The 22,845-nt window shown below is 41.1% G+C and overlaps 1 protein-coding gene across 1 annotated transcript; it reads right to left on the bottom strand.

The window, feature by feature from the left end:
• Positions 1-6,480: 6,480 nt before the first annotated feature.
• LOC126404163 (P2Y purinoceptor 3-like) lies at positions 6,481-10,446 on the bottom strand. The gene has a single exon (XM_050067182.1). It carries the CDS (start codon positions 10,444-10,446, stop codon positions 8,989-8,991), a length of 1,458 nt encoding a protein of 485 aa, XP_049923139.1. The 3' UTR covers positions 6,481-8,988.
• Positions 10,447-22,845: the final 12,399 nt, after the last annotated feature.

Raw genomic sequence — 22,845 nt, 5'->3', positions numbered from 1 at the left:
TTCTAGTACTTAAGATACTGAAAATGAAATATATGTCACTGTGCTGAAACTGTAAGTGTGAATAATATTGCGGCAGTTGAATTATTGCACCATTTATTGCACAGTAAAAAAAAACTGTACTTTAAGTCACTATTGCACAGTAGAAACATAATAGATCATTATGAATTATAAATGCTGATAGGTGAATTAAGTCCAAGTGCCAGTCTATTGACTCAGAGAGGCTGACACTCTGAGGGAGGAGCTGTATAGGCCGATGGTCACAGGCAGGAATGACCTAGTGTGGTGCTCTTGGGGGAACAAGTCTGTCACTGAATGTGCTCCTGTCTTTGACCAGCACATCCTGGAGTGGATGGAAGACACTGTTCGAGATGATACCTATTAAACAGCATCCTCCTCTCTGACACTGCCACCAGAGAGTCCAGCTCCACCCCCATTACGTTACTGGCCTTGTCCATCAGTTTATTGAGTCTGTTGACGTCATATCAGAAGAGGTTTAACCTCTCCTGGGTAACTATGTGGTAAGTTTAAATCGGAGATTCAAGATTTTAGAAATACTGAGGCACAAACTTATAGATACATTTTTTTTAGTAAACAGCAGTTGCAGGTTTTATTTTAGAGACAGGTGTGAAGAAAGCTGGTTGACATATAAAATATAAATTTTATTTTATTTATTAAATATGAACACATACACAAACACACACACAACAACAACAACAACATGATATTAAATACTATATATATATAAATACTGTAGTCAGTGATCATTATTGTAAATATATTGTAAATATTTCCAAACCCGATTTTCACTAAGTACGTAAATTTACACATAGGAACAGGTTTCTGAGTCTGCTATGTTGGCCATAATACTTGGGAAGTGACTTTGCAGTGTTGTGGTAGCTGGTTGGTACAGCCTTGATTTTAAAGTGTGCTAACTGTATGGACAAGCATACTAATTACCCTGTGTATGGGGAAAGTTTTCATTTGAATCCAAAAGTATTTTTAAATTATTTTAATGCATTGTATCTTAGGCAAAGAAAAGGCAATCTTAAACTTCTTATGAAAATATATAAAAGCAGGTTGTTTTTTATTGTAAAAGTTGAAATCTAGTGGGATCTATAGTATTTTGTACCTTGTTTTGTTTTTTGTTTTTTTTAATACCAGTAAGTTCTTAAAAAGTCACCCGAGAAAAGGCTTGCCATGCGCCTACTATACACCAGCAGAGAGGGACAGAAACATAAGTGCAAAATGAGTATATGGTGGCTGTCAATACAAGATGTGAGTCATGCATGCATGAAAAGGTCTGCCATCTCGAGCAGCTACTTGTGGCTGCACCACGTGGACAAACCACATACACCTGACTGTATCGCCATTAAGTCGATACACTGACTCAATGGCGATTAGTGAGAAAATGCAAAAACACAAAATGATAACTTTTGCCTGCTTTATTGCTACTACAACTGAAGGAGCATATGAGATAGTAACACTAGTAATTTTCATTCTCAGGGTCAAACAACAACAACAACAAACAACATCTTGAACATGAACCAAACATTTTCTGTAATAACTCATTCTGTGAAAACAAATGTCATGCAATACAATAAGAATACTGAAAACAGCTCTAAAAGTTCCATCAGGTAAGCCTGTGCTTGTTGAGATAATATCTCTGTTGTATCTCAGTATATTTAATATATTTACCTGACATTTTACCAAAACAAACAATATAAAAACAACTACAGGATTTAAGTGTAAAAAAAGCAAAATAACCAGTGTTTTATTAAATGAATGTCCCCAGAGCCAGCCTGGATTGTGGTTGAGAGTCAGCACCTCCAAATCTGAGGCCATGGTTCTCTGCCAGAAACTGCTGGATTGCCCCACACAAGTGGCCGAAATGAGTTTCTTCCGAAGGGTGGCTGGGCACAGCCTTAGAGATAGGGTGAGGAGCATGGACATCCAGAGGGAGCTCGGAATAGAGCTCCCCTTAGATTTTGCGTTGAAAGGGGTCTGTTGAGGTGGTTCGGGCATCTGATCAGGATGCCACCTGGAAGCCTCCAGTTAGAGGTGTTCTGGGCAAGTCCAACTGGTAGGAGGCCCTGGGGTAGACCCAGAACACGCTGGAGGGATTACATATCTCATCCGGCCTGGGAACGCCTTAGGATCCCCGAAGAGGAGCTGGAAAGTTTTGTTGGGGAGAGGGACGAATGGGGTGCTTTGCTTGACCCGCTGCCCCCCCGACCCGTCCCCGGATGGATGGAAAAATGGATTGAGGAGGAAACAAAACAGCTCAGAAAAAACACATCTAAATGAAGCCAGTTATATTTACATGTGCCAAAACTTCTCTTGGTGGGTGTCCATCTGCTGCAATCAGCTGGGGTGAGAGAGAAAGAAGGAGATAGAATAGTTTTTAAATCAATAAAATCATTCTTACATCAACAGTTTGTGTCAAGTTATTGATTTCTTTAGTAAACAGCCATGTAATAAGCAGGCTTATGTACAGCAAGCGGGTCGTTATTGTGAAATTAACCCCTAAAGGCTGATTCAAGGCATTATCTCATGAAGATCTGTTTCGCAATGACAGCTCATTTGATCTTGTAGAGCTTTCTTTTATCTTTAAAAAAAAAAGCTATATGTGTGCCTATGTATGTCATACATGCACGTAAATTGGTGCATGTGTGACTCACATCCATGGCTGAAACTCAGATCGTGACACAAAACTTAGATCATGACATGTGGTTTGTCCAGATGATGTAGCCGTACATAGATGTTCAACATGAAGGACCATTTCATGTGTGTGTGACTCGCATCGATGCACGACTCACATATTGACAGTGGCTTTATACAAAATCAGTATTTATGACAAGTATAATTCATATGTGGAGGATATTCATATTTTGCATTAGTGTTTAGATATTAAAGACACAATGCACAATCAGACGCAACCCTTCATAACACAGAAAAAAACTCTGCTTCCCCCACAATGCATTGCACTGCATGTATAACTAATTATAAGGGTTGGCCCCAACCTGAACAGTCATAAGTGGTGGATAGTGCATGACATAGAAGAAGAGGCAAAAAAATAGCCTACAACAAAATCATAAATAACTAAAATATTTACCAAAGACTGAACTAAAAACTAGAACCATACTCCAACTCTTAACATGCAATGGTAGCAACTGATAATAATCTCTACATTGGCAATGGAAGTCTTACACTGTATCTTGTATGGTAGCACAAGCTGCTTCATTGGAATTGCAGAGAGGTAAGAGAACAAGAACAAATGGTGTGAGCATTACTACAGTATAGAACTACCATCTATTACCAATATCTTGGTCATCATCCAGATAAGTGAAAGTTAGCCTGCACTTTCATAGGCTTGGGCTTAATGAATTTTCCTTGAGAGTGTCTGATAAATTTTAAAGCAGGATTTGTGATCCTGTATAAAATCAAAATCCAGAGGGATCCCAGGTTGTCTGTGGACACATTTCTTAAATCAACTTTCATGAATTAAAAAAAACATGCTCAGCTGACATAACACAGTCTAGCAGAAAGTATCTTGACATTGCTTCTCTTGTAGTTCAGTAGTCTAGTTTGCTATTGTGTAAAAGCCTGGGTCTGGCTTCTCTCTAAATCTGCGAGTGCAGTCATCAGATGAAGTCTGCCACGGGGACATTACTACCACCAGATGGTACCAAGATTAGAAACATTCAGAATTCATCGATGATCTAAATCGTTCCAGTAACAGGATAATGATCTTGAGCAGTTTTAGTGCAAAGTGTACATGCATAGTGAGCATTGCTGTAACAGCTGGTAACTAGTGTGCAGAGGACAGGCTAAAAAGTTCTTTAATGAGGGACGTTTTTTTGCTCTTAAAGGTTCTGTATGCATCATTCAGAGCATTAATATAGCAGCAAACCACTATTTGCTATGTTATGATATAGTGGAGTAATGGCATACTGAGTAGAGAATGAAGTCACACTATCTGTGTGTGTGTTGTAATCATGGATGTATAAAAAGGACTGCATAAAAGATCGCAGGTGGGGCCCTGTTCACTCCTATGGAAGTTGCTCAGTGGCGCATCAGGTGTAAATTACCCTGATCTTCTGCTTTGCTCCCTCACGGGTCCCATAGACCCTTTAATTGTTAGTTAACAGTATGACATTTTTGGTGAGCGGGGCTTAGCTGGAGGTAAAACAATTCTTCACAGACATTAGCTAACGCTAGCTAACAAGCTAGCTAACGAGTTCTGTTAGCTTGTTTTTGCCAATAGAGGAAGATGATGCGAGTGGTGCATTCAGAAATACTCATTCCAAGTACTGGGGTGGACTCTGGCACAAACTGGACCATTCGTAAATTCAGAACACTGCATTCTCGGAGTGGCAGGGTGCACTCTTGGCACTCTGTTTGGGGAGACGAAGCAGCAGAGTGCAGAGCGGAGATAATTTGTGAATAACTTAACTGTTTGTTGATTCCTATAGAACTATAACACTTTGTCCAACAGGACTCTCATTTTAGTGTACAGTGTCAGACTGAATTTATGAATGCACCACCGCAGGTCACTCACTCTCCGGGACCACGAGTGTTACTTGAGTAAACTAACACTGACCAAAGGGCCCAGACTGGCCAACCCGTACGCTCTCACTCAGTGCATGGCTGATTTGACGAGATTGCTGAAGGTGGGATGACCAGCTTTGTGGTTGATTACTATGCCAGTCTTACAAAGGAACGGTTTCCTTTGGTTTGTTGTGCTATCAAAACTATCGTTAGCTAATGCGCTAAAAAGTTAGTGTTATTGAGAAATCCAATATTTCTCTTAAGACCCCCCAATTTCTGATTAGATGGACATGATAACCCTTAATACACATAATGTCATTCATCCCCACAACAGTAAATACTCCCTAACCTGATATGAAGTGTGCGCTGCACATGTGAGCATTTTTAATGATGGCCTCCATCCAGTCCTTCTGTCTTATCACATTTAACTAAAGTTGTCTTCATTTTTGTTGACAAGCAGTGGTGGCTGGTATGCGATAAAATTTAGGTTTTGAGCCATGCCTCCTTCTATTCTGGCACACAATAAAGAGTCTAGATGGTCTAAATGGTAAGGCTAGACTAGAGGCTTGTTTAGCATTCTGTCAACTTCAGTGGGGATAAAATAATTGAGTTGTGCCATTCCTCTAGACTTTTGAAATGTTATTGGACCAACTGGATCAAATCCCAAAAGTGAAATTAGTCATTTCACGGGATTGTGACGCTCAAAAAAATCCATCCACTGATTTACAGATGTCTTTTTGACAATGCAATTCTCTGGGAAAAAGTCTTTTTGAACATCAGGAGCCGGAAATTGTAATTCCACTGCCCAGTGCTGTTCCTTGGGTATAGCCACGCATGTGTTTATCCCATTGGCTAGCTCATCACTGCCGTTTTGCATAGCCCTCATACAGTGTTTAATGCTGATATCGGGACGTCATTATGGCAGAGGTGTAGTGCTACCCTTCTTCCCCCTTAAAATCTTTAGCTCTGTCAGCACTGTTGCTGTTGTTTAGCACGGCAGTAGCTCAGTCCATAGGGACTTGGGTTGGGAACCGGAGGGTCGCCTGTTCAAGTCCCCGTCCGCTCCAAAAATATGGAGCGTGGACTGGTAGCTGGAGAGGTGCCAGTTCACCTCCTGGGCACTGCCGAGGTGCCCCTGAGCAAGGCACCGAACCCCCCAACCGCTCAGAGCGCCTGTCATGGGCAGCCCACTCTGACATCTCTCCACTTAGTGCATGTATAGGTCCTGTTTGTGCATGTGTGTGTTCGGACCTGTGTGTAATTGACAACAGAGTGAAAAATTGAATTTCCCCTCGGGGATTAGTAAAGTATATAAAAAAAAATTTATGGAGTTAGCACTGTTAGCTGCTAGCTGCCGGCTCAACATAAATCCAATGTTTGGTTTGAGATATCAGGCCAAGGGTGGCTCAGTGGCTACATTGTATTCTCTTTTTTTTTTTTCAAATGTTGTAATTGCAAAATGATAGAACAATAGAGTTAGATTGAGATTAAGCATTATGGTACATTTCCACAGGGTAGCACAGCATACCAGAGTCTATATTCAGACCTGTACCTGGCACCTTACTATGAGCATGTAGGTTTCCTCTGGGTAGTGGCCTACTCCGGTGTTCTGCAGACATCCACATCAAGAAGTTTGGAGACTTGGTGTTTACTGCAATTTTAGCCTGTTAGCAAGCTACTAACCAAAACATCCAAGAGCTGCTCTGAGGAAGACAGTCTTGAGATGCCCAACATTGCCTTAAACTACAGTGTCTTGTTTTCTGGTAACACACTTTGTCCAGACATTTCTGGTACCTAAAGTGTTGAATCACTATTACTTCAGTGATTCCCTGACCTTTCATCTTGTGCCACCAGCAGGTACAGTTTCCAAATGTCCAACACATTAGTTTAAGTTGTAAAGTTTATTTAAGTGCATTATCACACTAATGTGTATCATACTGTATGTACAAAAAATACATAAACAAAACAGTATTAGAATAGGTACTAACACTGTAAACTGCATTAATAAAGAATGAAGAGAAAATTAGAGCATGTAGAATAAGAGAGTGAAACAGCAATAACTACAAAAATAATGACAATGTATAACAGTCAGTATGTTTACATGCATGGCCATTTAATTGGGCCGCTGTCCTTGTCCCAGTATACAAGTGCAGGTGGGGAATCAATTTATTGACCGAAATTATGTACGACTCCGCTATGATAGGTGGCGATATGGCCCCTTTCAGCTTGTTAGTATTGGACCTTTTTGTGGTTGACCTATAATGCACAGACCAAAAACTCGACAAACAAGTTAGCTACGGTTAGCTAGCAGCAAACTGGTACCATGGTACCATGGCCCAATTTTACATCTCTGTACATTTTGTGCTATTAAATATTTAACTCTTTCAGCGGATACAGCATGAGCTGCGTCTCTTCGTTCCAAAAATGCACGTTTCTGGATGTAGATTTTGCCATTTAGTACTATTTGACTTCCAGGTCAAAGCCCGGGGCGGAAACTGTGGAGCATGCGCCGAGTGCCTTGGCCAGTTTGGGTCAGATTGACTGTATACATGCAAGAGTAATTCAACTCCCAATCGCACTATCTGGGTGTGTTAGTCCGACTATCGAGTAAGTACGATTTCAGTTGGAGTAACATGTTTATACGTATTTTAAAAGTCTGGTTTTAGCCTGATTAACACAATAAATGGATTTTCTTTCATGTCATGCAAACATACTGAATGTTAACAGTTAAACAATGAAACCAGTGTAGATTATTGCTTAAGTGCAGGTTGAGGGTTACAAAGAGGATACTGTTGGTCAACACTTTTTGGGTTCAAGTCCGGTGTTAAAAGTCTTCAAGGAAGAAGCTACACTAATGTAGGTGGGAAGACTAATTTAAAAGTGTGGACTGTGGAAGGAAAAGGCTCTGAAGTCTGGGATGACCTTTCATGCATTCTGAAAAGTAACCCAGACAACAAAGGGTACATACAGGTTTATCTGGTGTAATGAGATCTGAGAGGCAGCCAGGTGCTAGTTAGGGTGAATATTTGGATGTCTGCTCTGACCCTGGCAGTAAAGATAGATCAAGGCTGGTGTGATGGGATCAAATGTTCTGGTTAGGGTTTGGATTCTAGCAGCAGTTCAACTTGCAAGCTTTTGACAGATGACTGAGAAAAAGGCTGGACAGGAGAAAATTACAACAAACAGTCAAGTCTGGAAGAAATGAATGTATGAATCAAAAATTCAATGATCTGATAAATTCAAAAAATATATGCATTTGGACTATGTTGCAGAAGTGGTGATAAAAAGGACATAAGGGCTCAATATGCCTCAAACACGAGTTCATACAAAGTGTGGTCTGTACATGTCTTAAAACACAAGTGTTAAAATTTACTCCGAAAGGTCACACTTGAAAATGGGGTAAATCTGTCACCATAGAGAAAGGCAAGGTGTGACAAATCGTCAAATGAGGACAATCCTGCACACTTTTCAGACAGTCTCTCTTTGACGGCATTTATAGTGTTGCACTCATTTGTACACAGAAAAAGAAACCATATACCTGGCCAATCACCATGTAAAGTAGGCATGAATGTAGGATTGTCACTTTTGGAATGAGTCGTCTGGCACAGAAAACCAATTCTGATGGGGGAAAGATGTGAGGGAAGAGGGCTCCAGACAATGTTCAGTGATCTGACATGCACTTCATGTGTGTGTCAAATATCCATACCATCATCATCAGGGCATACCATCAAGTAAAAGAAAAATCTTTGAGGAAATCACATACATAGTACATCTTGTTCCAACACAGCTTGTCAGATTGTCTGGCAGCATCTAACCCCCCACACCCCCAACAAACACCTTTACAACAATAAATTCTAACTTCACAACAGCAATTGCCGTGGTGTGGAAAGGTTTTCATTGTCTCTTTCAAGCTCTCATTTTTTCACACCACGAATGCCTTCATAGAGAGATTGTCTGACGGCATGTGCCAATATTCCTATTTGACTGACGATTGCTCCTTGTCCCTTTCTATAAGCACAGCATTTTCAAGTGTAGCCATTTGCAACCAGTAGAAACACGTTTACCTTTACATGTGGTTGGAGGACAGTTGTAAAAACAACTTATAAGAAAATCAATGTTCCCCTTATAGCACACTTCATCTGCAACACATTATAAACATACACCCTGTAAAACAAAACAACACATTATCACCATAATGAGGCGTCGCATTTGCATACATGTTGCATTTACCCACTGGTTTACTTTCTAAATATGACTTGTTGCAGACCAACAATCAGGCACGTACAATTAGAAATATAAGGCATATTAGGATTCTTGGTGGGTCTTCTTTAATCATTGCTTTTGCTATAGCACTTATATTATATTTCATATACTTTGTTTTCCAGTAAAGGTCAACCTACAGTGCATCTAAAATTCTTCTTTCATTCCTCATGAAACCATTCATTCAACTATATATCTGACTTTTGCTCTGTTCATGTATGAGAGACTGTGAAATGCTTTATTCTCCTTATTGTCATTTCTGTCGTCCAGCCCTCCCTCCTCTGCATCTTCTCCTTTTCCCATCATCCTTAGTGGCAATAGAAGCCCAGCATGTTGTTGGGTGGTGGTGTTTACCGCCTGGCAGCAGTGAGCTCCCCCCTTGTCTTTAGTCAGGAAGTAAAGGAGAGCGTTGAGCCATGCGTTGAACGATGCTAAAGGCCTTGTGATCTTATAGCACATGGAGACCATGGTCATAGTGTGACAGGGGACTCCCTTGGTGACCTTTAGCAGGAGAAAGATGGTTCGAGTAACATGAAAGGGGAAAAAACACAGAGCAAAGAGAAGGGTGATGGTGATGATGGTCTTGATAGATTTACGTCTGCGATTGGCATAAGGGGAATGGGCACCAAGAAAAATGGAAATCCCTTCATTTCTTCCCAGTGCCCTTGGCAGTCCATTACTTCCTCTTCTTCCTCTTGCAACTATTGCAGGGCTGCTTCTCTCTCTTCTCTCTATTTCCTCATGTCCTTCATCTCTCCGACCTCTGCAGGATGAGGGCTGAGAATGCAGAGTTCTAAATATGGTCAGGACAACGTGAGAGTAACACCAAGCAATTATGGAAAAAGGGACAAAAAAGCCCAGCAAATGGAGTATGATGCCATAGGGTACATAATCTGGAAATTCCTTATCAATTGCATCATCCCAACAATTCTGGTACTCCTCAATAACCCCTCCCATGTTACCATAGCTGGCATTACCATTTATCAATGATACCTCATGGCTACGGTTGTCAATACTGCTTGCATTGCCACCAAGCACTCCCAATCTTGTCACATGACCAGTCTGAGCAAAACGGAAGATAGGGCAGGTCAAAGCAAACACTACAACCCAAACCAGGACACAAGTGCACTTGACAGCCTTCTTGGTCTCTAGTGTGATGACTTTCATTGGGTGGCAGATACCGAGGTACCTGTGGACAGAGATACAAGTGAGGAAGAAGATGGAGCAGTAGAGGTTAAAGTAAAAGAGAAAACGGACCAGGCGGCACATGAAGTCCCCGAAGATCCAGCGGTCACGCATGATATAACTAGCCACAAGGAATGGCAGTGACAGGCCGTACATGAAGTCTGTAGAGGCCAGGTTGACCATGTAGATCAGTGAAGCATTCCAGCGCTTGGTCCGGCGGAAGGAACGGTAGAGGACGACAGAGTTAAGGGAAATGCTGAAGAGGAACGTAAAAGAGTAACAGATGGGGAGAAAGATGTACTTGTAGGACTCATCTATGCTGCAAGATGGAGATGGAGGGGTAGTGGAGGGTGAGGGCAAGGGGGAACTGAGTAAGTCCTGGAGTACAGATACACTAATGTTGGGAGAAATTCCACCTCTGGATGACATTGTGAGGGATGAAGGGATTTTCATGTGAGGGAGAAGTTGAACAAGGATGCAGCTTGTGTGTTTGGGATTCTGTCAACCGTCTTCTGTGTCATCCTTGTACTCTGTACTGTTTAATGGTAATTTTGTATGGTCCTATACAATGGATTTTCTGAAGATTTCAGATGATCATATCCACGAATGGGTGTAGACCTAGAAAAATTAAAACACAAATTAGTCATCCATTTGTACTCCTTGAGTATCTCACTTCATCCAATAGACTGTATTAGCATAACAGTGCAATTAGTAGTGTTTTACTGGCTCTTTGCACAAAATAGCCATGTCTGTGGTTGCTTTCCATTAGTTTTAATGATACTTACAGCAGGTTCTAATCGACTCATTCTGGTAAAATCTGGATTTTGCAAATGGTTTCAAAGCAAGTCTATAAAGGGTTGATAAAGGCACCTTCCCTGCATTTTTCTCAATACAAAAATATATATTTTTTCCAATTACAAATGTCATTGTCCATTTTTATGCTGATAATACCATCTCACTCGCTTCAAATGGTATCACTCAATCAAATTGCCGTTGTCAGTGGTTATCAGCCTCGTAGATATGGTTTTAAAGGGGGCTGGTAGATCTACTAGTAGGATCAGAAGGCTGTTATCGGTCCATTCAATGGTTGTGTTTATTCTTAGGCAGCTATCTCTGATGGCTGTAGTACTTACGATGAAAGCAAAAGGGGAAACCAGGTGATGTAGTATAAAGGCATAGTTTATATGAATGAATGCAGGCGAATGACCATTGCCTACCGACACGGTATTCATACAGAATGTAGGCAGTGTCGGATGTGATGCACACGGGAAGCTAGCTTGCCAGCTAACAAATGAATGTTAGCTAGCTTGCTAATAAATACTGCAAAGTATGATGTTATTAGTACATTTTCCACTTTCTTACATTCCATGCATGTTTTGTGTCTCACTAAGAGTGGATTTTAAGACTTTAATGATCACCTATTAGTTTTTTAAGTTCCTCATACCAACTTTGAACTGAAATTGGCTTTTTTTCTGATATTATGTTAATTCATACTCAAATAAACTGCAAAACAAGTTGAGTTGAAGACACTGATTCCTGTGAGAATCCTTACAGTTCTACCTGTTGATATTTTAATACTTGTGATTGTACTGAACTTTGTTCTAAGGTCTCTCTTGCAAAAGAGATTTTGAACTCAATGATACCTCCTGAGTAATTCACCTTGGCTGCAGAGACAACCGGGCATTTGTAAAACAGGCCAATATCCAATCCAATCCAATCTGCTTTATTTATATGGCACATTTTAAAAACAACAAGGTTACCAAAGTGCTGCACAACAAATTTAATGAACACACACTACCCGGGCAATTATGCCCAGCGCCAGCAACAGCGGCTAACAGCTGTCAGCGGTGCAGTGATGCGAGGAGGGGGATGAGGTGTGCGAGGTTGAGCCACTTGTAAGTTGTCAAAAGACAAGACGTGATGGGAACTGCCCATTGGTTCGACAGCCCATTGGTTTGACATCCCATTGTTCCGACCATATTAAACTCATTGTTCCGAAGTCCGTTCTGAAATCATCATGATGCCCTGTGGTTAAGGTCTGGTTAGGTTTAGGCACAAAAACCACTTGGTTAGGGTCAGGAAAAGATCATGGTATGAGTTAAAATGAAAAAGAAAGTGACAAACAAAAAGCCGTGAGCCTGGTCTACCTCAAGCCGGTCGCGGCGCACCATACGCCCGCCGCGAGCCATTCAGCACCGCGGACAGTCGGACTAATGGGATGTCGAACCAATGGGCTGTCGAACCAATGACATAGACCCGACGTGATTGGGTTGTTTCGATTTACACCCGCGCCAACAGTCCTACGTTGTAAACACAGCCAGCATGGTGAGGAGGGGGTCTGTCAACTCGCATTGCGTGTGTCTGTGTAGGAGCATGAATGAATACTCCATGAAGTATCGTATGACATGGTTTCATCAATGTTATCATAGCTTTTTGGTACACAGCGGCTACCGTTGTTGCAATGTGCGTTTGAAACATTGAGGTGCTAGAGTGGACTATCAGTTTGAATGCAATATATGATTTCAGCGTTAGATGTGAGAAATTCCTACACATTGTGACTTTAAGCAATGGGAAACATGGGAATTGGATGAATGAATGGTTTGGTGGTCCCTTAATTTTTTCCACTAGCGTCATACTCAGGTCAAAATTTAAATTGTCCAGTATTCTGGTTCCTGACCATTAGTCTAGTGCAGGCCCGACGCCACATGAACCTGCATATTTCTTTTCAAGCCCAACCTGACTGCGAACTACACCGTTCAGCCAAAACAATAAAACCACTGACAGGTGACATGAACAACACTGATCACCTTGTGACAATGCAATGTTCTGTTGATAAACCTTGGGTTCTGACATTCATGTGATTGCCACCTGACACGCTCCCCCTGCCTAAACACCAGTGCAGACCAGGTACTCCCCCTTATGGCAGCAGCACTCCCCAGTAGCATCGGCCCCCCAGCAGCACAATGCCCCATGCCACACCACGAAAACTCCTAAGGAGTGGCCTGAGGAACATGACAGAGACCTCAAGGCGTTGACCTAGCCTCCAAATTCCCCAAATCTCAGTCTGATCAAACATCTGTGGGAAGTGCTGTTACCCCAGCTCACAACCCACAGAACCCAAAAGATCTGAAGCTGACGCATTGGTGCCAGACACCAAAGAACACCCTCCAGAGGTCTTGTGTTTATGCACTGACAGGTCATAGCCATACTCAGTCCAAATAGGACCCACCGCGGATCGGGGGTATCTCTGGTGTACCAGCACGTCCCTCAAATGTTCAATCAGATTGGAATTTGGGGTATTTGAAGGCCAAGTTGACGCCTTGAGCTCTTTGTTCTGTTCCTCAGGTCATCTTTGAGCAGTTTTTGTGGTGTGGCATGTCGCATTGTCCTGCAAAGGGGGTCACTGCCATTGTCAAGTGCTGTTGCCATGAGGGAGTTTACTTAGTCTGCAACGATGCTTGGGTTGGTGAGGCACGTCAAGTAGCATCCACATGAATGCCAGGACCCAAGGAATCCCAGCAGAACATTGCACTGTAAGAAGATGATCAATGTTATTCACATCACCCACCAGTGGTTTTAATGTTTTGGCTGATCGGTGTATGTCCTAGAATAAAAGCAAGGGAGGGGAATCCATTTATTATCCATTTATCCGACTCCACTACAATAGGTGGTGATGTGCCTCCTTACAGCTTGTTAGTATTGGACCTATTTCTGGTTAACCTATTATGTCACAGACCAAACAATCGACAAACAAGTTAGCTATGGCATTCTTTACAGCTCTGTACATTTCGTCCATCCGAAAATGCACAGCTCTGGATGTAGATTTCCCCATGTTGTTAAAGGCTTTTTTTTCTGTTACGCATTTAATGCTTTTAACTTCAATGTCAAAGCCCCAGGTGGACACTGTGGAGCATGCGCCTGGGCCAGTTTGGTTCCGATTGACCGTATACATGCAGGAGTAATTTGACTAATGTGTATTTACATGTATTTTAGAGTCTGGTTTTAGTCTGACTAACTCAATAAAGGGATTTTCTCTAATGTCATATAAACGTACTGTATGGCCACGGTTTGGGCCTGAGCCTGAAAAACTTTTTTCTATATATGAAAAGATTATTACAAGCTAACATCTAAAGCCTTCCACTGTAATAACAGACATTTATGATACGATCTCTGACATGTGCCTTCTCCTTCTGAATGTTCAGCACAGCCCCAAAACTGTCATATGTTATAACCTATATAATAAAAAGAGAATGTATAATACTTCTCCTCATTTAAGTCTATTTCATTTGAAGAAAAAAACATTCAATATACATTTCACAAGACTTTTTTCAAGTTCATTGAATTATAAAAATAAATTGTGGGAAACATGGATTTTTTAATTGCAAGAAGAAGACAAAGAGATGAATTCTGAATCAGAGAGGGCTCTTTATTTCATCACAGCACAACTGTATGTTAAGCCCCTTTTACACTGCCAGATTTTCGGCGAATCTTGGGCGGTTTTGCCGGCAAGCTGCAAGCATTTAGACACACAGAGCTGGATTGGCGAGTTGATCCGAGGTGCCCGATTTTCCGCCTCGTAGGGTAGACATATTGGCGGAACCTTTTTGGTTTAAAAAGAATGAGGCGCACTTCCGCCACGGGAGGGGCTGTTGATGACTTGTGGGAGGAGCTGTTGATGACGCCGCAAGTGCAACCCACTGGCGGTGGATAAATAGGAAACAGCTGATAGCAGGAATGAGCAGCTAGTAGCAAGAGGGAAACGCAAACCTGAAAGAAACTACAGTAAAGATGAGCAACTAGGGAAACAAAGAATTGCACGCCCTCCTTGTCCTCGCAAACGAAGAGGCTATTAACCGTCAAATGACAGGGACGGTGAAGGATGGGCCAACTTATGAGAGAATCGCAGAAGCATAGATGTCATATACAGTAGATACCTCGTTGAGAGCTTCGGCCCATTTCAGCGATGCATCAACGTCACCGCCATCTTGGGGAGGTCACGGCCGGCTGGCTAGTACTGTTGTGTATGGAGATAAATCTTCAGCAAACTCGGCGTGCTCGCTCAAAAGTCTCAAAGTGTAATTGGGTGCTGGTCCAAAAAGCAGAAAACTCTGACAGCACTCGCTAATAAGTATAATACATTTTAATATAGTGGATTGCACAGCAGCAGTCGAACATACGTGTTTCAGCTCATAGCCGTCCTCAGCATTAGGAAATGGCCACTTTAGAATGAAAATACAGACAGTACTTACTGACCCTCATGCCGACAAGAAGTCCAGTGTAGTTTTTTAATCCACAAAACTTGTTCGGGGTATCGGAGGATAACAGCTAGCCGGAATAACAGCTACACTTGAAATGCATGGAACCCACATTTTGAAAATGTAATAAAACTCCGCTAATGCATTTCAAAAACATCAGAACAGCTCGTCCGTCATAATCCAAGTGCCCTGAAGCCTTGGCATACAAAATTGACTTGAAAAGACATAATTTACTCCACTTTTATAGCACAATTTCTCACTGTGGTCAGTTAGCCTGCCCTGCAGGAGTGCTGCGTTTATATGGCAACTCGCGAGACTCGAGAACTAGCACCACCACTAGCCATCAGCTAGTCTCGCGCGAGTTGCCATGTAAACACAGCACTCCTAGCTGTTATCCTCCGATACCCTGAACGAGTTTTGTGGATTGTGGTGGCTGCACCACATGTTACAAAGTGTTAGTACTTTTCTTTTTCCTTTCTTCTACATTCAAACATTTCAGATAATGACTACACATAGCCTTTTGTTTTCATACAGCACACACTTTATTGGTTTTGGACAGTTTGTTTCTGAATGAGTGCACGCATTTTAGTTAACATTCTGTCATCATGGTTATTTGCTTGTATTAATTCTATTTTACCTTTTTTTTCTGTTGCATGATCCCTGCGATGCCTCCACTGGTGAAAAGGAAGTGGCGCCCCTCAAGATGGCCTTTTTGTTGTCCACCTGACAGGAAGTGGGAGAGGCCAACTTGGTGGTGCCAGCAGGGGAGTCTGTCTGTTGGGGATCCTATTTAAGTTAATTAATTATGGGCTTTAAGTTTGGTTCTTCTTAGTTTGAGCGTTAGTTTGTTCGTAAATAGTTTCTTGATTTAAATGTTTATTCATTTGCAATTTATTTTGGTTGGAGTAAATTGTTTGTTCCTGTTCCCCCCCCTTTGTGTGTTGTGAAGGCTAGCCTGTGTCTATATAATTTCTCCCTTGTGTGTCATTCAGGAGGTCTGTTAAGTTCAGTTCAGTTCAGTTTGCTGTTTGTTTAAGTTGACCTCAGTTTGAGTTAAAGGGCCCTACTTTTCAAATTATTTTTCTCTAGGTTTTTTTTTGCAATTTTGAGAAAGTGATTTTGTTTGTGGGATTAATTTGGAAATAAATTATTATTTTTGTTAAACACACCTGGTGTTCTCTGTGCCTTACTGTTTGGTCCCTGACATGGATTAAAAAACTACACTGGACTTCTTGTCGGCATGAGGGTCAGTAAGTACTGTCTGTATTTTCATTCTAAAGTGGCCATTTCCTAATGCTGAGGATGGGTATGAGCTGAAACACGTCCGTTTGACTGCTGCTGTGCAATCCACTATATTAAAAAGTATTATACTTATTAATGAGTGCTGTCGGGTTTTTCTGCTGTGCTGTAATTTTTTGGACCGGCACCCAATTACACTTTGAGACTTTTGAGTGAGCATGCCAAGTTTGCTGAAGACTTATCTCCATACACAACAGTAATAGCCAGCCGGCCGCGACCTCCCCAAGATGGCGGCGACGTTGATGCACAGTAGCCACAGGAATGAGTCATCTATGATTATATATATCTATGCGCAGAAGGACTGACCAGCCGCGGCTTCCCTTGGAGTACGTCACTGTTTACGTCACACGCTGAGCTACACGTATTGTTACTTGCTCACGCCCCCCATTGCCCCGAAATAGGCACATTCTGTATGAACAAAAGTAGGCAGGCGGCATTTTGCTGCACTCCCCGATTTTGTTTTTATACTGCCAATGCTGAAAGAAGACTGATTGGGCTTTCCTGCTAATTTGCACAATTCCTATTTAAAAAGGGCTTTAGACACTCTAATATCCACACAGGCAGGAAGTCACTAACTGTGTATTCGACTTAACTCATGGTGCAAAATGTCTTATACCACAACATTAACTGTAACCTACTAGAACCACTGTGAAATACATAAACATTAATCACTGCGTAGTGGATAATATGAGTGATTTAGAACAAAATTACTTCAGCTAATGGCCTTAAACACATTGTCTCACGGCATGCTAGGAAAATACATCTATTTAGCCCCAACACACCACAATATGTTACGTGCACAATGCTAGTGTTTATTACAAACAGGTGAAATCGTCTATATACATTTTTGTCAAATAACTCAAAAACTGTTGATTTAACATAAAAGAAAGTTATGTCAAGCTCACAAGGGATGAGTTTTTGTGTCAGGTGAACACAGTTTTTGTGTCATTTTGACAATCTGGGGCATTTATGTAGACTTTACATTGAAATTTTGTGTCATGGATGGACTGGGGTTTACAGTGTATGTTAGCTCGCTGATGTTAGCATTTAGCTCAAAGTATAACTTCTGTCTTCTTAAAAAAAACGTGTCGTCTTGGCTTGTATTAAAGGGGAGGAACGGAAAGAGGTTGTGCTTCCTACCACCCTACCCCTTTGACTGTTTACTAGGGCCTTTGCACAATCTGTTTGACCTCCTGTTGTATGCTGCTGATTCTTAGTGCTTGTTTGCCTTCCTGTGTACAAGGGTATGCTGCTGATTCAGTCTCTTCTCACCCCATTAACTCAGCAATAAGTAACCACACTTCCCCTAGGTGTCTCCATGCACCCCTCCGTATGCTGGTCTTGCTCTCACTCCAATGATAATGAACTAGATCTCATTAGTGCTGTCTTTACAATCCTAAAAATATTTTATGTCTCATATAGATGGGCTACATCATCATTATAGTCAACACAACTGAACAGGATTCATTCAGGCGATGCTCCAGCCCTCAGCTGAAAGCCTCACCATCACCCCTGCATATTAGGATCATCAGCTCACAGGCAGGTGCAGCTGTGCGTGCTTGCGTAAGTGTTAAGTGTGACATCCGCAGGTGATACCACCACTTCACCTCAGAGTTCAACCAAATAAGGGTAATGTGTCAACCAGTAACATGACATATTAACAGTGCGATACAAATAAGATGTAAAAGGTCTACGCTCCATAAGCTGAACATGGTCTTACAACCTGCGGGGGTAGTCTCATCAATATGCTGAAGTTGAACAATTCTGACTCAGAGCTAAAAACACAGAGAAGGTGTGACATTTAGACTTCCTTTTTGGTGTGTAACTGTCAATGAAATAACCTTTTAATGTAGGAACACCATTCAGACAATAAGTTTTAGCACCTTACCTAAAGTTGCAGATTATTTTTGAATAATCTGCAACTTTAGGTAAGGTGCTAAAGTTGCAGATTATTTTTGAATACACAAAATATTTTTTTAGATTTTTTTTTTTTAGATTAGAACAAGATGTTTGAGTGCTGTAACTAGTTGCAGTGTACATCAAGCCTGCGTCCATTTTCCTGGCAGATTTATTATTATATGATAATGGCATCAAAATGGAGATACATTTGTCTGCACTGGGTTACCTCTGAACTATGATGTTACTTTGACAAAAATAAATGCCCTTGATGTTCAGTGTTGAAGGATTATGCAACTCAAGCAGGTTTCAAGAGTCTGGATTTTACACTGTAAAAAAATGAATGGAAGCCAAGAGAGATGTTTTGCATGTTTTCGCCCATTAACAAATAAAAAATTGACAAAATATTAAAAGATAATCCATCCATTACAGCCAACCATTTAGCAAACAATGGTGAAGTGTTTTATAAATTTGAAAACATTTGTACTTCCATTCCAGGCCTCCAATGGCTTTCATTCATTTTTCTACAATATGAAAATCTGTTAGGACAGCGCAATGAGAGCAGTTTTTCCTTACAACATTAATATGTGAGACAATTTTACAATTGCTGTAAAACTTGAATTAATAAATCACTCAACTCTTTAGGACAGACGTCTATATGGTACAGGCTTTTATTTCTCTTTTACAAAACTGTTGCTGTGCTGTTGTTGTTGATGAATATTACTATAACTTTTACTACTAACTAATGTCAGCTAAACTGGGTAGCTAACAACCCAGTTTTGTACATCTAAAGAACTACTATAAAATGAATGTATGTAGCTATACCCAGCTAGCAAAAAGGGACTGGGCATTTATTTGGGACTAGGCTTTTAATTCAAGTTTTACGGTATTTAGACTGATAAAGAAAACTTAAATGGAGCTCTATATAATATTCAGAACATTAATATAGCAGTAAACAGCTATTTGTTATGTAAAGACATAGTGGAGTAATGGTATCCTGAGCAGAGAATGAGGTCATTTTCCCACTATGTGTGCTCCGAGTTCCTTCTTTTGTTGTTCTGGTAGACAGTAAAGCCACACATGCATGTTAGTGCATTTGACTTCCTGTGAATTTCTGTGTGTGTATCCCCCCGGCTAGCTAAACGTCTGCAGTCTGCAACTGCGCTCATATGGTAAATGGTAAATGGACCTGCATTTGTATAGCGCCTTTCTAGTCATCTAGTGACCACTCAAAGCGCTTTTTACACTACGAGTCACGTTCACCCATTCACACACACATTCCATACAATACCATACAAGGTGCCACCTGGTACTCAGTTTTTTTTTTAACACACTCACACACCGATGGAACAGCCATCGGGAGCAATTTGGGGTTCAGTATCTTGCTCAAGGATACTTCGACATGCAGCCTGGAGGAGCCCGGGATCGAACCGCTGATCTTTCGATTGGTGGACGACCCGCTATACCTCTGAGCCACAGCAGGCGGTTACCTTGGAAGTCAGAGTTCAGAGCTGGGAATGACATTGCACCCAAGTTGACCATGAAAACCGGCAGTTGGTCAGTGACTTCCAGCGTCAGACACCGACAAAAAAAAAGCCATCCTTTCATGTCAGCATAATACAAGGACGGTCGCCGTTAAACAAGTGTCAGGGGGAAACGCGGCAGGACAACAAGGAAAGTAAGGCAGCAAAAAGTCTGAGTAGGGCGGGTGGTGGGTGGGTTCAACAACCACCTACTTTCACCCGAAAGGCTGGTATTCATTCTCCATGTGAATGTAAAGCGAAGCCCTGTTCTTTTCTCGTAAACCCAACCATATGCATGTGTTGGCTAAACGTAACCATGTGCGTTAGTTTTTGAAGGAAAAAAACGTCAATTTGCAGTGTTGTGATGTAGTGCATTTATTTTGAAATAGACTGTACACAAACTTCCTGTTAAAACGTAAATGTATTTTGAAAACAGACAGTGCATGTAACAGGCAGAAGTTGACATGACGTCCCAGAATGTCCATGACCAACCGTCAAAATGTGACAGGGTCAGAATGAGAATGTGTTCGTGTTCCAGTCAGAAAACCAAAATTTTTGTTAGCAATACCTATTCCACCTAGGCTAAGCCACTGGCAGCAAGTTGTAGCCTGTTCTAGCCAGGTTAACCATTGTCAGCAATACTAGTTAGCAACAATGCATAAAGCTGTATTTTGGGCATACAAACACCATAGTGACCACATAGTGTTAATAAACAGAATATTACTACACTTTTCACTACTGTTGATACATGGAGAAGACATTTTGGATTTTGAAGTCAGGGTTGGTGAGGTTCTCCCAACTTTCTGAGTCACAAATATGACTTCAGGGGTTTTTTCAGTTTAAATTTCCTACTGAAACCAATAGATACACTCTGAATATTATATAGAGCTCCTTTAAGTTTGTGTCTGACTTTAAATTAAACTATATTGAAAATAAATATACCAGCTGTGTGTAACAATATTTCCCCTCACCTTGCTGCTCTGCTGCACATGCTAACATTAGGTTAGAAACCTGGTTATATCTATACAAGGTTAAGTTCTTTTAGGAGAAATATAGCTGGGAAACTGGATTTCACACATACATGACGTTTAAGAAAACATGCTACTGAACAAAGCCAGCTGTTAAACAAAAATAAATTAAGTAGCACTGTGATGGATTATACAACTCTAGCATGTTTCAAGAGTCAGCTAATAGCTTTTTTATACAACACAGAAGTCAATGAAAATGAACAGCTGCCTGAAACAATAGGAACACATTTAGTACAAATCACATTGTTACATTAGTGACAATTTTTTTGTTTGGGACTTTGTCGAAGATCTTTTTTGTTTTGTTTTTTAAGCATGGGATTAGCTTGAATTTTATGGGTGATCAAACCCTGCTGCTGCTGAAGAAATGTAGTAGTGGTGACCAAACAAAAAACCCTTATTGTTAAAATAAATTCAAGTTTAAGACTTCCTGTGACTTCAATGGTCTTCTTGAAAAAAACTGAATTGAGGACTTTTTAAGCACAGACACCTTGTTTTGACAAAATAACAAAATCAATGTCACACGTACTGGTTTGTCAAAAATATATTACTAGGAGTGTCCATTTTTCTTCTCTTGACTGCACGGAGGCCAAATGAGAAGTGGCTGTTTTCCAGGAACAGCTAATAGCTTCTGAGAAAACCCACTCCAGCCTGATGTATCATCTGCCTCTGAATTCATTATTCAATCATATCAAGAAATGTTCCAGGGTAAGTTTTTAATGGTATTAAAGTTAGCTTCAGGACAAATCTTCAACAGGTGTTTAAAAATGAACCGTTTACTGCTTCAGCAAACGCTCTGGCCCAAAAATAACCTCTGTGGAGTCTGGAGAGGTGCATTAGGAGTTTAGGGTTTGTGTAAAGAGAACTGCATCGAACTCATAAATACCTGCATCACTGCAATCTGCTGTCAGACAAAGAGCTTACCTGTGCTGGCGATGTCTTTTACTCCATATGGCTCCTATGCTGTCGCCCATCAGAATAATCACAAGAAAACACAAAAACATCCAAAAGGCTTTGAATTCAGTGCAGCTGTATGTCAGCGGCTACTAAACACACCTTTTCCTGGTTGTTTAAAAAGCTCCGAAAACATCAGCTGTAACCAGTAATCAATGTGGCAGCAGTCTGGGTGAACAGTGACCTTGGCAGTTGGACCACTTCAGCTTTCACCTTTTTCTGCTGCTTCTCTTATCAGTCCAGCCAGTTTCTATGGTAATTCAGTCCCTCCCTCTGTCCCTCACTGTGTGTCATCCAATTCTTCTTACCCGTCTCACCTTTGTGTGTGTGTGTGTGTGTGTGTGTGTGTGTTGCTCTCTTCTCACCTGTTGAGCTGAGCTGGATGTTTTGCAATCGCGGCTGGTCACTCTGACAACACACAGACAGATGAATGGATCCCATCAGTGCATGTACATTTATGTATTCCTGATATAGTTCATTGATTATATTCAGTCAGTGTATACTTACAGGGATCCTCAGTTATTCCCTTGTTTTGTTGTGGTGCCCAAAAGTGACCCTAAAGTCCCAGCATTCCCCCCAAAACTTACTGTTGATGAGCATTAGAGATCATTCTAGTTCAGATGAAACAAGCTTCCGTTACAGATACTGTACTTTTTACGAGTATCATAGTAGAGTCAAATGTGGCAATATCCTTACGATGAAGGAAAATCCTCTTTTGGGTGGCTGTATTTAGTCTTTTACTTTCGTAATTAAAATTATGTGAAATTCGCTTCTGAGGCTGTTCTATAAATTGTTTTGTAATAAATATAGCAATTTCAACTTCATATTCAACCCTTCTCATTCTCAGGTCATCAAATAATGACACTTGGTGTGTGTTATGAACATTAAAGGCATCCTTTT

The sequence above is a fragment of the Epinephelus moara genome, chromosome 17 (genome assembly GCF_006386435.1).
Source record: "Epinephelus moara isolate mb chromosome 17, YSFRI_EMoa_1.0, whole genome shotgun sequence".
Lineage (NCBI taxonomy): Eukaryota > Metazoa > Chordata > Actinopteri > Perciformes > Serranidae > Epinephelus > Epinephelus moara.
This window is presented reverse-complemented; position numbering and strand designations above follow the sequence as displayed.